This window comes from Symphalangus syndactylus, chromosome 8 (assembly GCF_028878055.3).
Source record: "Symphalangus syndactylus isolate Jambi chromosome 8, NHGRI_mSymSyn1-v2.1_pri, whole genome shotgun sequence".
NCBI classification, from domain to species: Eukaryota; Metazoa; Chordata; class Mammalia; order Primates; family Hylobatidae; genus Symphalangus; species Symphalangus syndactylus.
In genome coordinates, this window is record NC_072430.2 from 120,646,704 (window position 1) to 120,668,843 (window position 22,140).

At 42.8% G+C, this 22,140-nt stretch overlaps 1 protein-coding gene across 1 annotated transcript in view; it reads right to left on the bottom strand.

The window, feature by feature from the left end:
* Positions 1-6,041: 6,041 nt before the first annotated feature.
* The window catches only part of PECR (peroxisomal trans-2-enoyl-CoA reductase), a 50,042-nt gene continuing 33,943 nt past the window's right edge, over positions 6,042-22,140 (bottom strand). Inside the window, exons 7-8 of the mRNA XM_055290551.2 lie at positions 11,358-11,469; positions 6,042-6,929 (exon numbers count right to left, since the gene is read on the bottom strand). Coding sequence (XP_055146526.1) covers positions 6,844-6,929; positions 11,358-11,469 — 198 coding nt within the window. The 3' untranslated portion in view covers positions 6,042-6,843. The remainder of the gene's footprint in view (positions 6,930-11,357; positions 11,470-22,140) is intronic.

Here is a 22,140-nt window from a genome sequence, read left to right on the forward strand (position 1 = left end):
ACAACAATGCTATAGAATAATTGGATGGCATTGTCCATTTCTTGCAACTCTCCGTTTACCCAACTGGCTTATGCTAGAGCTGACTGGTAATGCTAACCCACCATGGGAGGCTGACCAGGGGTACAGGGGTCTTCCTATGGCCTGCAGAGCAGAATCCAGGTCAGAAGGCAATAGCTTTGCACCATCAAACATATATACTGTTTGGGACCTGGTCTCCCACTCTCTCTGCCACACTCATGAACCACCATAAACTACGGGAGGCTCAGTGCAAACTCCCTCTTTTTTCTCCCCATAAATTTTATATGTAGTCAGCTCGCTCTTCCCCATGTTACCCCCATCCAAATAATTCATTTTGGGCTCAATAATCGCTAGTTTTGATGTAGCATACCTTTCTTGAATATGGTTTAGAATCTTCCTGCTGGTTGGTCTTATTTCAATAGATGCCTTCTTTGCTGAAATGAAATCCTTGTAAACAAGGAGTGCAGAAGAAATATCAAAGGAAGAAACTAAAGCTCAAGTTGAAGCTTTGCAACCAGGTTTTGAATCCTAAGAAGCCACTGCTCAGACAGGCTGGTGTTCCACAACTAACCACAATTATTTGAATCCAAATAATTCATTCATAATTCATGAGGCCATTTTCATTTTACACATTTTAAACCTTTACACCTTTTAGTTGGGGAACTTCTAAACTTACCCAAAGATTGAGAGACTAGTAGAATTAACCATATAATGTATAATATAGCTGCAGACAGATAATGTATAATTTATAATGTATCTGCCACCCAGCTTAGACAATTATTACCACGCTGCCAATCTCATTTCACCAACCCGCCTTCCTCCATTTTTTTAAGTTGGAATATTTTAAAGTAAATCCTAGAAATCAATATTTCTAAATTAAAAAATAATAACAACTGCCATGCCATTATCAAGTCAAACAAAATGACCAGTAAGTCTGCATACAAATTCCTCAGCTGTCTCAGTGCCCTCACAAGAGCAAGTAAGTGGTAGAAGCTGGGATTCGAACACAAGCAGTTGGACTCCAGTGCACTCTAAAATCTGTACTTCACGGAAAGAGAGAATCCAACAAGAGCTCTGCAGGAACTGGCAGAAAAGGGTAAAATAAGCAGAGAAACAGGATGCCACGAAGCAGCAAGCAGAAAGGTCAGTAACCTCAGCAAAAGAAGGGGATTTCAAGATATTTCCTGTTGGGGAAATGAAGACCTCAAGGAGAGCAAGTCTGAAGGCTGCAGACAAGAACAGGTGGTGGGCCTACCTATCCTGGACTGGGGAGGAGACCCCTGTAAGGCAATGTGAATGCTGACGGCATCAGGGCTTGGCAGATCCTAAGACTCTGACTCCCACCAGGCAGAACGCAGGAGTGCCTCTCACTAGACTGAGGCACGGCTGCTTGAAAGCTGGCACTAACCCACAGAGAGCCTTGGTTACCATACAAATCAGAAATAGTGTTGTCCAGGATAAGATCCAAAATAGCCTAGAGATTTGGCTGTCTTAAAACATGGGCTCAATAATCGCTAGTTTTGATGTAGCATACCTTTCTTGAATATGGTTTAGAATCTTCCCGCTGGTTGATCTTATTTCAATAGATGCCTCCTTTGCTGAAATGAAATCCTTGTAAACAAGGAGTGCAGAAGAAATACCAAAGCCAAGAAACAAAAGCTCACGTTGAAGCTTTGCAACCAGTTCTTGAATCCTAAGAAGCCACTGCCCAGACAGGCTGGTGTTCCACAACTAACCACAAGGTGGCACTGCTTTGAGCCAAGCCCCAGGTCGTGTTAAAAAATGAATGAGATCAACGGTGAAGTTTTACAGTTGCAGAATAGCCAGGTGGCAACCATGAAAAGAAACCCCTTAGACCTCCTGCTACGGGAAACAAAACTGATTGGCTGTGGGTCCCAGCTGCTGCCCGTCTCCATCCACCACTGCCTTTCCCCTCGGGCTGCTCCAGGCATGTGACAAGCACAGCCCTGCTGTCCATCTAGGCTGTTCCCTTAGGAAAAGGGTGGCTCCCACGGATGACTTTGGCTTGAGGACTTCCCATCCACCTGATCCTCCTTTTCTTGGACTGTACTGCAGTCTGTGATTTTTTTTCCTACCCAATTCCCTTCCTTCTCTCTCTCCTTCAGTTGTCAGAACTTCATTACAGCCCTGTTCAGGAGTGGCCCCGTGATGGTGGAGATGGAAAATCTTACTAATGGACAGCGTGCAAGGGTGCAACTGGTATCTGCAATGGAATGAAAAGTGGCCCGAGATGAGAATATATACAGTGGCCAGGAAACAAGGTCTGGGATAGAGGCCTACGGATGAGCCCAGGAGAGTGGGGCTCTTCAGGGGAGTGTCATTTCCGCCTCCCATGTTAACGTCCCCAGAATGCAATCCTCACAGAAGAGGCATACAACAACCAAGCAGCCTAGAAGATTCGGCCAGTTGATAGCTGGCCAGCCCAGAAGTGGTGTGACAGGCACAAGGATGCAGGGAGGCTATAGATGACCCATTAGCATGGACTCCCCATTAACCGAGGTCAACGGAGCTGTTGCTGCCTCTGAATGTCCAACCTGCCTGCAACATTGACCACTGCTGAGCCCTGAAATGGCATTGCTCCTTAAGGAGACCAACAGGCCACGGGATGGCCAGTCGACAAGCAGCAGGCTCCAGATGTACTGCTCCTCTGTTCCGTCAAAATGGATCTGGGCCCTCTAAGTTGTTTCCCTGGGCCAGTGGGCTCTGAAGCTTTGTCAGGAGAGGATGATGGAGAGACATTAGAGGAGGAAGAGAGTTTTGCTTCCTGACCTGTGCAGTGCAGACTGCTCCGCAGGGGTGCTAAGCAGCACCAGCTTCCCAGCATCTCCCTCAGGGAGTTTTGCATCAGAGGCCTCTGGTAGGACATCTCTCTGTGCAGTTTTCCCCAGGACCCCAGAGGGCAGTTTTCTAGCAAGTTCCACCAGCAGAGCACCACAGAGACTTCTCTGCCCTCCACTGAGCCACAGCCTTGCCCTCCCTACTCAATCTGGGTGTCAGCCCCAGGGGTGCCGTGGAGGGCTCTTCTTCTTCTTTTTTTGAAACAGTGTCTTACTCTGTCACCTAGGCTGGAGTGCAGTGGCGTAATCTTGGCTCACTGCAATTTCTACCTCCCAGGTTCAAATGATTCTGCTGCCTCAGCTTCATTAGTAGCTGGGACTAAAGACGCCAGCCACCGGCCCAGCTAATTTTTTGTATTTTTAGTAGAGACGGAGTTTCACCATGTTGGCCAGGCTGGTCTCGAACTCCTGATCTCAGGTGATCCGCCCACATCAGCCTCCCAGAGTGCCGGGATTCCAGACGTGAGTCACCGCGCCCAGCCAGGGCTCTTCTTTTGAGCTCTCACTCTTAGTCCTAGTGAGGACTACTCCCGATATCTGCTATTCTCATGTTCAAGTTCTTTTTACTTCCTACTAGCCAGTCCTTCACTACTTCAATCTGCTGTGATAATCACTCTTCACTATTAACTGTCCTGTTCAAATTGCCGTGTGTTTTCTGCGTCACTCGTCATAGTGATAGATGCCTCTTCCAGGCAAGAGTTTGTCTTTCCTGCCTGCAGGGACTCAGACACCATGACTATCTGGGGGCTATAGAAAGCCTGGTCCATAGGCATGGAATCCCATGGGGCATAGCATCCAATCAGGTGACTCACTTCCCAGTGAAGGAGACGAAAGAGTGAGCCCCTGGTTGTGGAACCACTGTCCGTCCACACCCCGCACCATCCATGGACAGCCAGCCTCACAGAGGGCTTGAACAACCAAGACCCGGCTGGGCTGAAGGGCCAGGATGGAGTGCTGTCTTCAAGGATGCATGTTCTCAGTAGGTTTGGGACCATGTCTGGGATCTGGTGGGTGAAACTGGGAGTGGCCCTGCATTCCATCATTTCCAGTGATCTGCTGCAGGATTTAAGGAGAATAGCAGCACTGGAAATCCTGGTCCCAAAGAGAGAGGCTCTTGCCAGGGGACGTAAGGTCCCAGTGAGCTACAAACTGACTGATGCCTGAACTGATCTCTGAACTCCCTTTGTCCAGGCATCAGCAGGAGGAGACAGAGTTACTTTTACACAGTAGGGAATCCACATGACCCATTGAGTGCCTGCTGGTATTCCTGTGGGCCACTGTAAATGTGAATGCATACTTTCAGCAAGCCTGTCTTAAGAAAGCATCACTTTGCTGCAATCTGAGATGCCTCCTGCCCAATCCTCTCTCCCCTCTCTTTAACAGGGGTCAGCCTTGCAGCATGGTCTGAAGGCCATCGCTGCCTTCTCTGGCTCCCTGCCCTTATCCTCCACAGGGTGCCCAATAAGTGTCATGCAAATCTCATTATGTCTGGGCACCTGCTTTTCAGAGGACCTGAAGTAACATAAGCCACAAACCATAAGATTAGAGTGTGGGGGAGGTATAAGGTTCACAAGGGTCATCTTTATCAACAAGCTCTTTTTACATAAATATAGAATTTTCATTTTGTTTCCTGTCTTTCAGTTATATGCCGTGGGCATCATGGCCTTATCCTTTATAGCACTCGTGTTCTCTCTCATTTTCTCTCTACTGTAAGCTTAATAAGGACAAGATACATGTGTATTTTTTCACCATTGCATGTCTGACTCCTAACATAATGCTAAATACATACTAGGTGCTCCCAATTATTAAGCCTATTCAAGAACAGTCGCTCTACAACAAAATTTACTAAGCGTAGTTGCAAAAGTACATTATTGACAGGATACTATTATGATGTACATAAGAGTCCTGGATAATAAATTCATAATTCTAAAATATAGATAATGACCAGCTGTCCAGTGATAGTCTAAGAAGAAGCTCTAATAAGGAGTTGTACCTCAGTTTAGTGCTACATAGGCAGGTTCTGTGCCTTAAGCAGAAATAAATGGCAACGCTATGGAGATTTAAGGAGTCGATGGCAGTCATTGACACAGCTCATGTGAAAGCAAGCCCTGCCTTTTCCATCTTCTCCACCAACCTGTATTAGGGCCACTTTGCCCTCTAACATGGTTTGTAATTCTCAGTTGTTATGATATTATCAGTTCCAGAAGGCCACTGTTAAAGTACTATCTGGGAGGAAAATGAAGCTTTCTGACCTTCCCACATTATTAGTATGAGCACAAAATTTAAGGACACACTCACTCTCAGAGGCAATTCTGCACTGGCACAAACCTGACAATGGAGAATACCTCCTTAAATGCTGCACCCTGGGCACCTCATTAGCCTCTCCCTCATGCTAGCCCTGCTTGGGAGCATGAGAAAGCTGCAGATTCTGGGTCCCAAACCCCAGAGCTTGGTAAATCACACACTTTAAAGTGAGTGTTAATGACAGGCCGGGCGTGGTGGCTCTCACCCGTAATCCCAGCAATTTGGGAGGCCAAAGCAGTCGAATCACGTAAGGTCAGGAGATCAAGACCAGCCTGGCCAATATGGTGAAACACCACCTCTACTAAAAATACAAAAATTGGCTGGGCGTGGTGGTGCACACCTGTCATCCCAGCTACACAGGAGGCTGAAGCAGCAGGATCACTTGAACCCGGGAGGCGGAGGTTGCGGTGAGCCGAGATTACGCTACTGCACTCCAGCCTGGGTGACAGAGTGAGACTCCATCTCATAAATAAATAAATAAATAAATAAATAAATAAATAAATAAGTGAGTGTTAATGATAAAAAAAAAAAAAAATAGCTACTTCACCTCAGATACTTGAAAGAACTTTGATTAAGACAAAGAATGAACATATTCAATCTGCTAAAGGCATTTCTTCAATAAGGGTCTAACTATCAGACTGGAGCCACGGAAGGCAGAGTATGGAACCCTAATACATTTGCATACAACTGAAATTTTGTTTTTGCCTACAAAAGGATATGCATGGAAAAAAGGGAATACTTTGGACAGAAAATCAGGACACAAATCAGGCACTGCCAAAAATAAATCACATAAAACTTTTTCTTTGAATTAAGAGAATTTATACAAATTTGACTTCATGAACAAAAGAAACTACACATCAATAATTACCATAAAGGCTTTATTGCTCCAAAGGTATTTGCCACCAAAAATAAGTCATTGTATAATTCTAATTTTAATAGTCTTAATTATGACACAATTTAGATTTTTTTCTACCTTTATAATTTTGTTGTTGTTGTTGTTTTTGTTTTTTAGGTTTTGGGATGCAGTCTCACTCTGTAGCCCAGGCTGGACTGCAGTAGCATGATCTCAGCTCACTGCAACCTCTGCCTCCTGGGTTCAAGCGATCCTCCTGCTTCAGCCTCCCAAGTACCTGGGATTACAGGTGTGTGCCACCGCATCCGACTAATTTGTGTTGTTGTTGTTGTTGTTTTTCAGTAGAGACAGGGTTTTACCATGTTGGCCAGCCTGGTCTTGAACTCCTGACCTCAAATGACCCGCCTGCCTCAGCCTCCCAAAGTGCTGGAATTACAGGCTTGAGCCACTGCGTCTGGCCTCTACCTTTACAGTTAAATAATAAAATCTTCTGGGAGTTCATGATCCCTAGAATTATCATTGATTTAAAATTATTCCATTTTCCAAATACTTTTCTTAGAAATAAAAAGTAAAATCATTAAAATATGTTAATTTCTGTTACTTACACATTTTTAAATCATAGGTTAAAAGACTTTGATTGGGACATAAGAGTATGTATATTTCAGGAATAGTTTTTCCATAGATATAATTCATAACATTTAAAAATCAGAAAAATGTTTTCCATACCAACTATAAGCTTTTAAAAAGTACAGAAGCATACCCTCAAGATGTGAAGGCACTGGGGGATGGAGGGCACCTTGTTTCCTCAGCTCAGAGCTTAGCTTTTTCCTTAAAAGTCTCCTTCATCCTTTTGACAACAGAAAGGTCCCCTGCTCCCTTGGGCCAGTTGTCATGATCTGTTAAAGAAGTGGAAAGCCTCCTGTCACTTGCCAATCTCATTTGTCCTCTTCATTCTCACCAAATCCTCTTGTTAATTTCCCTGGTTCACACATTTTCTCAGCACCAAAAAATAAATCCTTAGGGCAAACATTTGAGAAAAGACTTCAATTTGAATCTCAGGTCTGCCGCGCGTTAGCTTTCCTGAATTTGGGCACATGACTCTTCCTGAGCCTCAGTTTCCTCCTCTATTAAAGGATATAACAATATCTACCTTTTAAAGTTGTGAGGGTTAAACGTGACACCATGTGTGCAGTGCTTAGCACACTGTGGATCGTCAAGAAATAGTGTCTCCTTAATAATCACAATTTAAAAATAGTGTCCTTACTTTGTACCAGGCACTGCTACTTGCCTCTCCAGCATCCAGGTCCCCATCTCTTCTTTCCAACAGCTTGTTTCCATTGAAGGACCTAGACGGTGCCAGGGAAGCCTGGCACCAAGGCATGTGGTCTAAGCTAAGTCAGTCAGTGCACTATAACCCCGCCACAGTTATTGGTTGGAAATGGACATTTGCATAAGCTGATCGAATATAGAGTGGATCTCAGAATTTTGTTAGAAATTCTGGAACAAAGTCACTCCTCCAGCCCTCTCTCTCTCTGTCCATTTGGGTATGAACACAGAAGTATCAGCCTTACACACAGAAACAGCAGGCAGCCATCCTGCAATGAGGAGAGCCTGCCTTAAGATAGAGCCAACACCATGGAGGCAAAAACAGGAAAAGGGAAAAACTTGTCCTTGATGAGATCAGTGAGCTACTAAGTCAAGTCTTACCTGTTTTTCAGTTATGTGAGCCAGCAAACTCCTTTACTGATTAGACCATTTTGAGTTGTGACTAAAAGCATCCAATTTGACAAAAGACTTTTTTTTTTAATTTTTATTTTTTGAGACAGGGTCTCGCTCTGTCACCCAGGCTGGAGTGCAGTTGTGCGATCATGGCTCACGGCAACCTCGACTTACTGGGCTCCAGTGATCCTCCCACCTAAGCCTCCCAAGTAGTTGGGACTACAGGCACATGCCACCACGCCAGGCTAATTTTTTAAATGTTTTGTTGAGATATAGTTTCGCCAGGTTGCCCAGGCTGGTCTCAAACTCCTGGGATCAACCAATTGGCCCACCTTGGCCTCCCAAAGTGCTGAGAGTACAGGTGTGAGTCATGGTGCCCAGCCCCTGACATAGGGCTTTAAATGTGCATTATCTAATGCCGGGCACAGCGGCTCATGCCTGTAATCCCAGCACTTTGGGAGGCCAAGGCAGGCGGATTACTTCAGGTCAGGAGTTCGAGACTAGCCTGGCCAACATGGTGAAAATCCATCTCTACTAAAACTACAAAAAAATTAGTGAGGCGTGGTGTCAGGCACCTGTAATCCCAGCTACTCTGGATCCTGAGGCAAGAGAATCGCTTGAACCCGGGAGGCAGAGATTGCAGTGAGCCGAAATGATGCCACTGCACTCCAGCCTGGGCAACAAGAGTGAGACTCTGTCTCAAAAAAAAAAAAAAAAGAAAAGAAAAAAGAAAAGAAAAAGTCCCTTATTTAATTTAATCCTCCCAACAGCTCTATGAAATAAATACTGTATGTGTCCCTGCATATAGGAACAAAATAGAGGCTTATAGAAATTAACTTTCTCACAATCATACAGCTAATAAGGGTAGAGCCAAGCTTCCATCTTAGGCATTCTCACTTTGGAGCTGCCAGTCTTAAAAGAAAACACCATAATGAAAGGCTGAATACTCTCATTATTCGAGGGGGCAGTATATTCTTAAAAGATAGATGTACCCGCTTTCCTCAAAAACTTAAAAAATATTTTTAATGATAAAAAGTGTTAGAATTACAAAAGAAAATCATTTCACTGAAGGCCTAAGGAAGAAGCTCTTTGAAAATTCTTTCCCTTCTAAAGGTAAAACAGTGCAACCTACGATAAGAAATAGTGACTGAATTCTACTGTGAGAGAAGTGGAAAGATTCTCTCCACCCTCACTACTTGGAATTTTTTTCAGAAAACATGGCAAAACCATGTAAGTATTTCTTCTTTCCAACCAAGACCCTTAAAACCACAGTATCTTATGGACATCACCACACTGATGTTATTAGTAATGAAATATATGTGGGAGGGGAAAATAATAAGTAAAATCAAAGTTCTATACTGTGATATTGTGAAACATACATTTGGTCTTCAACCCCATCTCCTGCATACAACTCCTAATATCCTAGACTCTCCAAAGTGATGTGTTCTTGTATGTTAATGATTGACTGATGGCTGGCAGCCCCTAGTTAGCTTCAGTATAGGGGCTGGTCACCAGACAGACCAAGGCATGATTACAGGGTTGGGACCTTCAGCCCATACCCACCCCACAACCTCTGGGGAGGTAAGAGGGGCTGAAGGTTAAGTTGATCACCAGTGGCTGATGGTCTAATCAACCACGCCTATGTAATGAAGCCTCCACAAAAACCCAAAAGGACTGGGTTCAAGAGCTTCCAGATAGCTGAACACATGAAGGTTCCTGGCAGGTGGTGGGGCCAAAAAGGACACAGAAGCTATGTGCCCCTTCTCACATGCCTTGCCCTGCGCACCTCTTCAGCTGTATCTCCTGTAATATCCTTTATCATAAACCAGTAAATCGAAGTGTTTTCCTGAGTTGTGTGAGCTGCTCTCGCAAATTACTCTAACCCAAAGAGGGGGTCATGGGAACCCCAACTTGAAGCTAGTCAGTCAGAAGTTTTGGAGGCCCAGACTTGTGACGGTGTCCAAAGCAGGGGGCATCTTGTGGGACTGAGCCCTCAGCCTGTGGGATCTGACCCTATCTCCACTGTCAGAACTGAATGAGAGGACGCCCAGCTGGGGTCTGCTGCAGAACTGCTTGCTTGGTTGGTGTGTGGGGGAAGTAACCCCAAACAACTGGTCACAGAAGTCTTCTGTGCTAATGGTTGTTGCATCGTGAGAGCAGAGGAAAACCAGTTTGAGTTTTTGATCACCTCTCAGATATACTAATCATTTGTTAATGCAAAAAAGGCCTTAAGCCTTGATCAGACTGTCAGCACCTGAAAGAGTACGTAGACCTTGGGTCCTTGATATGAAATTCAAATTCACCTGGGTTACATCAACCACATGTTAATTTGCTAGGAGCCACTTAATTATCTTTAGCAACAGAAATTCAATACATTTGCATTTTATATCCTTTACTACATTTTTGGAGTGATTTAGAGTTATTAGCTTAGATAAACCTTTTAACTTCTGTGGATTTGTTTTGTTGTTTATAAAACTAGGATACTGGACTTTGTGATCTTTTAGGACCCTTGAAACTGCAAAGTTCTGTTATCTAGTCATGAGATACATACACACACACACACACATAAAGGCATTTGCATGTAATATCAATATTTGATTTAAACTTATAAAACTTGTTTTTTTTTCTTGAGACAGAGTCTTGCTTTGTCTCCCAAGCTGGAGTGCAGTGGCATGATCTTGGCTCATTGCAATCTCCGCCTCCTGGGTTTAAGAGATTCTCCTGCCTCAGCCTCCCAAGTAGCTGAGACTACAGGTGCCTGCCACCACACCTGACTAACTGTTATATATATGTATATATTATATATATATATATATATTTTTTTGAGACACAGTCTCACTCTGTCGCCCAGGCTGGAGTGCAGTGGCACCATCTGGGCTCACTGCAACCTCCACCTCCCGAGTTCACACCATTCTCCTGCCTCAGCCTCCCAAGTAGCTGGGACTACAGGCACCCGCCACCAAGCCTGGCTAATTTTTTTGTATTTCTTAGTAGAGACGGGGTTTCACCGTGTTAGCCAGGCTGGTCTCTACCTCCTGACCTCAAGTGATCCACCCGCCTCAGCCTCCCAAAGTGCTGGGATTAAAGGCATGAGCCACCATACCCGGCCAAATTTCTGTTTTTGTACATAAAAAATGATGAATACAGAAATTTCATATGCCTTCATTCAATATATATCTCAAAGAGAGCACAAAATAGCACCACAGCACCCCACCCCACCTAGCAGGCCTGATTGTTCTGCTCAGATATGTAAGCCATTTACTGGAGGAATAAAATGGAATTAAATCTTTAAAACTATAGCACGCTCTTGCCTCTTTTCTGTCTCCTCTTTAGAAACATATACTCATATTGAGAATATGTTTCAGGGTTCAAATTCCACCAACCTATGCATGCACAAAAAGCTAAGTTCTATAATAAAGATAGATATTTTCTGTGACTAGGAATATTTCATTAAAAAAATCACATCATGAATATAAACATTTTGTACATTTTGATGTTCTATAAGAAAGCACCCTCATCTCTTAAGTAACTACTTATAATAAATTTTAAACCCCTGAAAATGACACAGCATAAAGCTGGTGACTGCTCATTCCTCGGCTGCTCACCTGGTACCTCATACAAGTAAGTATGGAGACACTGGCCCCCATCCACATCCACCGACTGTCCAGTGATGAAGGAAGCTGCAGGAGACAGTAGGAAGCAGACCACAGAGGAGACCTGGAAACAGAAACACACACACACATGCATAGGTAAAAGCAAATACTCCCCATTTCTAACCGCCTCACATTCCCTAGTAAAGACATCTCAAAGCACATGATTGTAACATGAATCCAACAGTGTGTGCATGTGCACCACAACCTCACAGTACATAGACAACTTCCTTTTCCCACAACTTCCCTTTCCCCCTGAGCATCACCGAAATCAGGTAGGTGACTAGGGTAAAGGTGGCAAGGTATGAGGGATCCTTAGGCGGTGTCAAGCAAGCTACATGACATCAAGAAGCCATAAGTGAACTCAGTGCTTCAGCTCTGCTCTTTCCCATTTCAAATAATTCACTTCCTTCCATGCCTTTCATTGTCCTCCACAACCCCATTTTCCATCACTACCTCGTGCCTTTCATATTTTGGTCCCTGAAATAGTCAATGTGTCTGTTTAGCAATAAACTAGCATTCTGGTTTGTTCAGTCTGTGGTCCTGTCAGGCCAAAAGCCCAGCAACACACATTCAAAGGAGCTCTCTACAAGAGGAACTTCAAAAATTTAGCCAGGCACAGTGGCGGGCACCTGTGGTCCCAGCTCCTTTGGAGGCTGACGTGGGAGGATTGCTTGGGCCTAGGAGGTTGCAGTGAGCCGAGACGGCACCACTACAATCCAGCTTGGGTGACAGAGTGAGACTCCATTTCAAAAAAAAAAATAAACTAAAGGCACTTCAGACTCCCACTGTACTCCTTAAAAATTCAACTAGGGAACTGATCAGTTCAGCAACATCTACGACCAACCCAAACAGAAGGAAGTTATTTCACTGACTTGTAAAGGAGCTCTCACTTGAGGCTGTGGGAAGAAGCAGAGTTTCTCCAAGGGTGATGATCCAAAACACCTGCATTAGAATCACTAGGGATGCTTACTGAGACTCCAGATTCCTAGATCCTTCCAGGATCATCGCAATTGTAAGCTCTGAGGTTGGGGTCCCAGATTTTGCAGTTTAAAAGGTCCCCAGGCAGGGCCAGGACTAGGGTGAGGCAAATAAGGTGTCGAGGGTGCAAGATTTAAGGAGGTATTCACTCTCAGGTTTACACAAGTGCAAAATCTTCCCTGAGAGGGAGTGGGTCCTTAAATTTTGTGTCCATACCTTGCTTGCCTCATCCCAGTCCTGGTCCTATATTCACAAGGCTATACCTCCTTAAGACTCTAAGAGCTTGGAGAGCAGCCAAGCCTTCTCTCCATCCTTGTATTCCCAGCAGCTAGTACAGTGCTGCACTATCTAAAACGAGGCCACTAGCCATAGTCACCTACTCAAACACTTTCAATATGACTGGTCCAAATTGAGACGTGCCATAAGTATAGAACACACACTGGATTTTGAAGACTGAGTATGGGAAAAATAATGTAAAATATCTCATTAATCCTGGATGCTCCAAGGGGTGAAGAAAAAAATCTCAATTTTCCATGTTGATTACATGTTGAAATGACCATGTTTTGGATGTATTAGGCTAAGTCAAATATATTATTAAAATTAATTTCATCTCTTTTTACTTTATGTGGCCCCTGGAAAGTTTAAAATTACAAATGTGACTATTAGTATATTTCTATTGGACAGGGCTGGTATAGAATTCACTATTTAAAAGGTCCCACATTGCTGTAAAAAGGCAGATTGTACTGAGACATGGTATCAAGCAACAGAGCTGGTTTTAACCCTGTTTGATCCAGTAGTGACAACTCAGCCAATGAACATGTTTGTTAAAGTCAGCCCATCAAAAAGAGACTTGCTCCAATGAGCTCCGTTCTGAAATGCCATCCAGACAACAACCATCCCACCCAAGTAATCACAACCTCTAACAATCTGTAAACCACACTCCCTCAAAAACACAAAAAACTGGCCAGGCGCGGTGGCTCACACCTGTAATCCCAGCACTTTGGGAGGCCGAGGCAGGTGGATCACCTGAGGCCAGGAATTCGAACCAGCCTGGCCAACTTAGTGAAACCATGTCTCTACTAAAAATACAAAAATTAGCTGGGCATGCTGGTGCATGACTGTTAATCCCAGCTACTCAGGAGGCTGAGGCAGGAGAATCGCTTGAACCAAAAAAAAAACAAAAAAAGGTTTTTGTATGTAGCTATTTTAAAGTAAATGTTATTTATGTTAGCATGTACTCCTTTATTACTATTTTTAAATGAATTAATAGTATTTCTTAAATTTTGGTTTTAATTTCTAATACAGCAAATATAGATAATGTAAACCACATAAAGTATATATATATATATTTTTAATTATTATTATACTTTAAGTTTTAGGGTACATGTGCACAATGTGCAGGTTTGTTACATATCTATCCATGTGCATGTTGTTTTGCTGCACCCATTACCTCGTCATTTAGCATTAGGTATATCTCCTAATGCTGTCCGTTCCCCCCTCCCCCCATCCCCCAACAGTCCCCGGAGTGTGATGTTCCCCTTCCTGTGTCCATGTGTTCTCATTGTTCAATTCCCACCTGTGAGTGAGAACATGCGGTGTTTGGTTTTTTGTCCTTGCGATAGTTTACTGAGAATGATGATTTCCAGTTTCATCCATGTCCCTACAAAGGACACGAACTCATCATTTTTTGTAGGTGCATAGTATTCCATGCTGTATATGTGCCACATTTTCTTAATCCAGTCTATTGTTGTTGGACATTTGGGTTGGTTCCAAGTCTTTGCTACTGTGAATAGTGCCGCAATAAACATACGTGTGCATATGTCTTTATAGCAGCATGATTTATAGTCCTTTGGCTATATACCCAGTAATGGGATGGCTGGGTCAAATAGTATTCCTAGTTCTAGATCCCTGAGGAATCGCCACACTGACTTCCACAATGGTTGAACTAGTTTACAGTCCCACCAACAGTGTAAAAGTGTTCCTATTTCTCCACATCCTCTCCAGCATCTGTTGTTTCCTGACTTTTTAATGATTGCCATTCTAACTGGTGTGAGATGTTATCTCATTGTGGTTTTGATTTGCATTTCTCTGATGGCCAGTGATGATGAGCATTTTTTCATGTGTTTTTTGGCTGCATAAATGTCTTCTTTTGAGAAGTGTCTGTTCATGTCCTTTGCCCACTTTTTGATGGGGTTGTTCATTTTTTTCTTGTAAATTTGTTTGACTTCATTGTAGATTCTAGATATTAGCCCTTTGTCAGACGAGTAGGTTGCAAAAATTTTCTCCCATTTTGTAGGTTGCCTGTTGACTCTGATGGTAGTTTCTTTTGCTGTGCAGAAGCTCTTTAGTTTAATTAGATCCCATTTGTCAATTTTGGCTTTTGTTGCCATTGCTTTTGGTGTTTTAGACATGAAGTCCTTGCCTGTGCCTATGTCCTGAATGGTATTGCCTAGGTTTTCTTCAAGGGTTTTTATGGTTTTAGGTCTAACATGTAAGTCTTTAATCCATCTTGAATTAATTTTTGTATAAGGTGTAAGGAAGGGATCCAGTTTCAGCTTTCTACATATGGCTAGCCAGTTTTCCCAGCACCATTTATTAAATAGGGAATCCTTTCCCCATTGCTTGTTTTTGTCAGGTTTGTCAAAGATCAGATAGTTGTAAATATACGGCATCATTTCTGAGGGCTCTGTTCTGTTCCATTGATCTATGTCTCTGTTGTGGTACCAGTACCATGCTGTTTTGGTTACTGTAGCCTTATAGTATAGTTTGAAGTCAGGTAGCGTGATGCCTCCAGCTTTGTTCTTTTGGCTTAGGATTGACTTGGCAATGCGGGCTCTTTTTTGGTTCCATATGAACTTTAAAGTAGTTTTTTCCAATTCTGTGAAGAAAGTCATTGGTAGCTTGATGGGGATGGCATTGAATCTATGAATTACCTTGGGCAGTATGACCATTTTCACGATATTGATTCTTCCAACCCATGAGCATGGAATGTTCTTCCATTTGTTTTTATCTTCTTTTATTTCATTGAGCAGTGGTTTGTAGTTCTCCTTGAAGAGGTCCTTCACATCCCTTGTAAGTTGGATTCCTAGGTATTTGATTCTCTTTGAAGCAATTGTGAATGGGAGTTCACTCATGATTTGGCTCTCTGTCTGTTATTGGTGTACAAGAATGCTTGTGATTTTTGCACATTGATTTTGTATCCTGAGACTTTGCTGAAGTTGCTAATCAGCTTAAGGAGATTTTGGGCTGAGATGATGGGGATTTCTAGATATACAATCATGTCATCTGCAAACAGGGACAATTTGACTTCCTGTTTTCCTAATTGAATACCCTTTATTTCCTTCTCCTGCCTGATTGCCCTGGCCAGAACTTCCAACACTATGTTGAATAGGAGTGGTGAGAGAGGGCATCCCTGTCTTGTGCCAGTTTTGAAAGGGAATGCTTCCAGTTTTTGAACATTCAGTATGATATTGGCTGTGGGTTTGTCATAGATAGCTCTTATTATTTTGAGATACGTCCCATCAATACCTAATTTAATGAGAATTTTTAGCATGAAGAGTTGTTGAATTTTGTCAAAGGCCTTTTCTGCATCTATTGAGATAATCATGTGGTTTTTGTATTTGGTTCTGTTTATAAGTTGGATTACATTTATTGATTTGTGTATGTTGAACCAGCCTTGCATCCCAGGGATGAAGCCCACTTGATCATGGTGGATAAGCTTTTAGATGTGCTGCTGGATTCGGTTTGCCAGTATTTTATTGAGGATTTTTGCATCAATGTTCATCAAGGATATTGGTCTGAAATATTCTCTTTTTTGGTTGTGTCTCTGCCAGGCTTTGGTATCAGGATGATGCTGGCCTCATAAAATGTGTTAGGGAGGATTCCCTCTTTTTCTATTGATTGGAATAGTTTCAGAAGGAATGGTACCAGTTCCTCCTTGTACCTCTGGTAGAATTCGGCTGTGAATCCATCAGGTCCTGGACTCTTTTTGGTTGGTAAGCTATTGATTATTGCCACAATTTCAGAGCCTGTTATTGGTCTATTCAGAGATTCAACTTCTTCCTGGTTTAGTCTTGGGAGGGTGTATTTGTCGAGGAATTTATCCATTTCTTCTAGATTTTCTAGTTTATTTGCATAGAGGTGTTTGTAGTATTCTCTGATGGTAGATTGTATTTCTGTGGGATTGGTGGTGATATCCCCTTTTTCATTTTTTATTGTGTCTATTTGATTCTTCTCTCTTTTCTTCTGTATTAGTCTTGCTAGCAGTCTATCAATTTTGTTGATCTTTTCAGAAAACCAGCTCTTGGATTCATTAATTTTGTGAAGGGTTTTTTGTGTCTCTGTTTCCTTCAGTTCTGCTCTGATTTTAGTTATTTCTTGCCTTCTGCTAGCTTTTGAATGTGTTTGTTCTTGCTTTTCTAGTTCTTTTAATTGTGATGTTAGGGTGTCAATTTTGGATCTTTCCTGCTTTCTCTTGTGGGCATTTAGTGCTATAAATTTCCCTCTACACACTGCTTTGAATGTGTCCCAGAGATTCTGGTATGTTGTGTCTTTGTTCTCGTTGGTTTCAAAGAACATCTTTATTTCTGCCTTCATTTTGTTATGTACCCAGTAGTCATTCAGGAGCAGGTTGTTCAGTTTCCATGTAGTTGAGCGGTTTTGAGTGAGTTTCTTAATCCTGAGTTCTAGTTTGATTGCACTGTGGTCTGAGAGACAGTTTGTTATAATTTCTGTTCTTTTACATTTGCTGAGGAGAGCTTTACTTCCAACTATGTGGTCAATTTTGGAATAGGTGTGGTGTGGTGCTGAAAAAAATGTATATTCTGTTGATTTGGGGTGGAGAGTTCTGTAGATGTCTATTAGGTCCGCTTGGTGCAGAGCTGAGTTCAATTCCCGGGTATCCTTGTTAACTTTCTGTCTCATTGATCTGTCTAATGATGACAGTGGGGTGTTAAAATCTCCCATTATTATTGTGTGGGAGTCTAGTCTCTTTGTAAGTCACTGAGGACTTGCTTTATGAATCTAGGTGCTCCTGTATTGGGTGCATATATATTTAGGATAGTTAGCTCTTCTTGTTGAATTGATCCCTTTACCATTATGTAATGGCCTTCTTTGTCTCTTTTGATCTTTGTTGGTTTAAAGTCTATTTTATCAGAGACTAGAATTGCAATCCCTGCCTTTCTTTGTTTTCCATTTGCTTGGTAGATCTTCCTCCATCCCTTTGAGTTTATGTGTGTCTCTGCATGTGAGATGGGTTTCCTGAATACAGCACACTAATGGGTCTTGACTCCTTATCCAGTTTGCCAGTCTGTGTCTTTTAATTGGAGCACTTAGCCCATTTACATTTAAAGTTAATATTGTTATGTGTGAATTTGATCCTGTCATTATGATGTTAGCTGGTTATTTTGGTGGTTAGTTGATGCAGTTTCTTCCTAGCCTCGATGGTCTTTACAATTTGGCATGTTTTTGCAGTGGCTGGAACTGGTTGTTCCTTTCCATGTTTAGTGCTTCCTTCAGGAGCTCTTTTAGGGCAGGCCTGGTGGTGACAAAATCACTCAGCATTTGCTTGTCTGTAAAGTATTTTATTTCTCCTTCACTTATGAAGCTTAGTTTGGCTGGATATGAAATTCTGGGTTGAAAATTCTTTTCTTTAAGAATGTTGAATATCGGCCCCCACTCTCTTCTGGCTTGTAGAGTTTCTGCTGAGAGATCAGCTGTTAGTCTGATGGGCTTCCCTTTGTGGGTAACCCAACCTTTCTCTCTGGCTGCCCTTAACATTTTTTCCTTCATTTCAACTTTGGTGAATCTGACAATTATGTGTCTTGGAGTTGCTCTTCTCGAGGAGTATCTTTGTGGCAGTCTCTGTATTTCCTGAATCTGAATGTTGGCCTGCCTTGCTAGATTGGGGAAGTTCTCCTGGATAATATCTTGCAGAGTGTTTCTCAACTTGGTTCCATTCTCCCCGTCATTTTCAGGTACACCAATCAGACGTACGTTTGGTCTTTTCACATAGTCCCATATTTCTTGGAGGCTTTGTTCATTTCTTTTTATTCTTTTTTCTCTAAACTTCCCTTCTCACTTCATTTCATTCATTTCATCTTCCATCACTGATACCCTTTCTTCCAGTTGATCGCATCAGCTACTGAGGCTTCTGCAGTCTTCACATAATTCTCGAAACTTGGCTTTCAGCTCCATCAGCTCCTTTAAGCACTTCTCTGCATTGGTTATTTTAGTTAAACATTTGTCTAATTTTTTTTCAAAGTTTTTAACTTCTTTGCCATTGGTTTGAATTTCCTCCCGTAGCTCAGAGTAGTTTGATCGTCTGAAGCCTTCTTCTCTCAGCTCATCAAAGTCATTCTCCATCCAGCTTTGTTCCTTTGCTGGTGAGGAACTGCATTCCTTTGAAGGAGGAGAAGCACTCTGCTTTTTAGAGTTTCCAGTTTTTCTGCTCTGTTTTCTCCCCATCTTTGTAGTTTTTTCTGCTTTTGGTCTTTGATGATGGTGATGTACAGATGGGTTTTTGGTGTGGGTGTCCTTTCTGTTTGTTAGTTTTCCTTCTAATAGACAGGACCCACAGCTGCAGGTCTGCTGGAGTTTGCTAGAGGTCCACTCCAGACCCTGTTTGGCTGGGTGTCAGCAGCGGTGGCTGCAGAACAGCAGATTTTCATGAACCGCAAATTCAGCTGTTTGATCGTTCCTCTGGAAGTTTTGTCTCAGAGGAGTACCCGGCTGAGTGAGGTGTCAGTCTGTCCCTACTGGGGGATGCCTCCCAGTTAGTCTGCTCGGGGGTCAGGGTCCCACTTTAGGAGGCAATCTGCCCATTCTCAGATCTCCAGCTGCATGCTGGGAGAACCACTACTCTCTTCAAAGCTCTCAGACAGGGACATTTAAGTCTGCAGAGGTTACTGCTGACTTTTTGTTTGTCTGTGCCCTGCCCCCAGAGGTGGAGCCTACAGAGGCAGGCAGGCCTCCTTGAGCTGTGGTGGGCTTCACCCAGTTCGAGCTTCCCAGCTGCTTTATTTACCTAAGCAAGCCTGGGCAATGGCGGGTGCCCCTCCCCCAGCCTGGCTGCTGCCTTGCAGTTTGATCTCAGACTGCTGTGCTAGCAATCAGCGAGACTCCGTGGGCATAGGACCTTCTGAGCCACGTGCGGGACACAATCTCCTGGTGTGCCATTTTCCAAGCCCGTTGGAAAAGCGCAGTATTAGGGTGGGAGTGACCCAATTTTCCAGGTGCCGTCTGTCACTCCTTTCTTTGACTAGGAAAGGGAACTCCCTGACCCCTGATGCACTTCCCGAGTGAGGCAATGCCTCGCCTTGCTTCGGCTCACGCACGATGCACTGCACCGACTGTCCTGCACCCACTGTTTGGCACTCCCTAGTGAGATGAACCCAGTACCTCAGATGGAAATGCAGAAATCACTCATCTTCTGCGTTGCTCATGCTGGGAGCTGTAGACCAGAGCTGTTCCTATTCCGGAAAGCTTTTTTTTTTTTTTTGAGAAGGAGTCTCACTCTGTCACCCAGCCTGGAGTGCAGTGGTGCAATCTCTGCTCACTGCAACCTCCATGTCCCGGGGTCAAGCAATTGCCCTGCTTCAGCCTCTCAGGTAACTGGGTCTACAGGCACATGCCACTACGCCTGGCTAATTTTTGTATTTTTTAGTGTAGACGGGGTTTCGCCATGTTGGCCAGGCTGATCTTGAACTCCTACCTCAAGTGATCCGCCTGCCTCAGGCTTCCAAAGTGTTGGGATTACAGGTGTGAGCCACTGTGCCTAGCCTCCCAAAGTATTCTATCCAAAATAAAAATGTAGTATAATTCCCTTGATTAAAATTCATTAAATATTACTCTTAGTTTTCAGAATACAAATCCAAAGACCTTGGTTAACATGGCTCATCAGATGTTTGATTTAACAGTATCTTCCAAAATACAATGCAAGTCTATTTTGGTTCAGGAACTCTGTTTCTAGAAACATATCCCCTCACACAAGAGTACATGATTATATTCATAATGTTCATCGCAGAATTACCGCAAGAACAAAAATATAAATAAAATCCAAATCATAATGGGATTTGATTATATTGTAATATACCCATAACAAGTTTCAGAAAATAACACAGAGCAAATCCTGTTTTCGTAAAAAAGTCAATAAATAGGCCAGGCGTGGTAGCTCACGCCTGTAATCCCAGCACTTTGGGAGGTCGAGGCAGGTGGATCACCTGAGGTCAGTAGTTCAAGACCAGCCTGACCAGCATGAAGAAACCCTGTCTCTACAAAACTAGCCAGGTGTGGTGGTGCATGCCTGTAATCCCAGCTACTCTGAAGGCTGAGGCAGGAGAATCTCTTAAACCCAGGAGGTAGAGGTTGTGGTGAGCCGAGATCATGCCACCGCACTCCAGCCTGGGCAACAAGAGTGCAACTTCGTCTCAGAAAAAAAAAAAAGAGGCAACAAATACAAATTTTTAATGCATGCATAGTGCATTTCTGGAAAGACATTCACCAAACTGATAATAAAAGCTAGTTCTAAGCATGATAACTCTTTTAAAGAGTTTCATGGGTTTGCTTTTATAATTATCACTTTAATAAATCTGAAAGTCATTTTGTATATAATACAGGATAGGGAGTCTAATTTATTACTAAACGGCCAAATGCCCCCAACACTTTGCTGAGTGTTTAATCCTTTCCTTACAGACTGAAATGCTACTTTGACTCCATAAACTCCCACATATGGTTCCAATTCAAGAATCTGTTCTGTTCTACTATTTTTAATATGTTTCATTACCAGCACCAGATGCTGTAAATAAATATAGCTTCATAGTATGTAAATACACAGTACATAAATAAATATAGCTTCATGGTTTCATTACACCATGAAGGGTAATCCTCTCATTATTCATTTTCAAAACATTTTTGGCAATTTTTGCATAAATATTTTTGATAGAATCAGCGTGTTAAATTCCCAAAAGATATTAAATTTATAAATTAATTTAGGGAAACCTGACTTTTTAATAAAATTGGTTCTCCCCATCAAGGAATATTATATGCCCCTAATCTGGTCTTTTTGCTGCTCCACAGAAAAAGGGGTTTGTTTTGTTTTGTTTTTTTCATTTATGAAAGTGACGCACTGCCCTAAGGAGGCAGGTGATTTTATTTTTATTTTTTTTCATTTAGAGGTAAGTTTACTACTAATTGTTTTCATTTTTATTATTGTGGGAAAGACATCCTTTTCTTTTTTCTTTTTTTTATTTTATTTTATTTTTTGAGATACAGTCTTGCTCTGTCGCCCAGGCTGGAGTGCAGTGGCGTGATCTCAGCTCACTGCAAGCTCCGCCTCCCAGGTTCATGCTATTCTCCTGCCTCAGCCTCCCAAGTAGCTGGGACTACAGGTGCCCGCCACCACGCCTGGGTAATTTTTTTTGTATTTTTAGTAGAGGCGGGGTTTCACTGTGTTAGCCAGGATGGTCTCGATCTTCTGACCTCGTGATCCACCCGCCTCGGCCTCCCAAAGTGCTGGGATTACAAGCGTGAACCACTGCGCCTGGCCTCGTTTTCTTAAAAAAAAAAAAAAAAAAAAAAAAAAAAATTACATTTCAAGACTGATGCAAAGCTAGGTGTGGCGGCTCACACCTGTAATCCCAGCACTTTGGGAGGCTGAGGTGGGCGTATCACTTAAGGTCAGGAGTTCGAGACCAGCCTGGCCAACATGGTGAAACTTCACCTCTACTGAAAACACAAAAATCAGTCGGGTGTGGTGGCA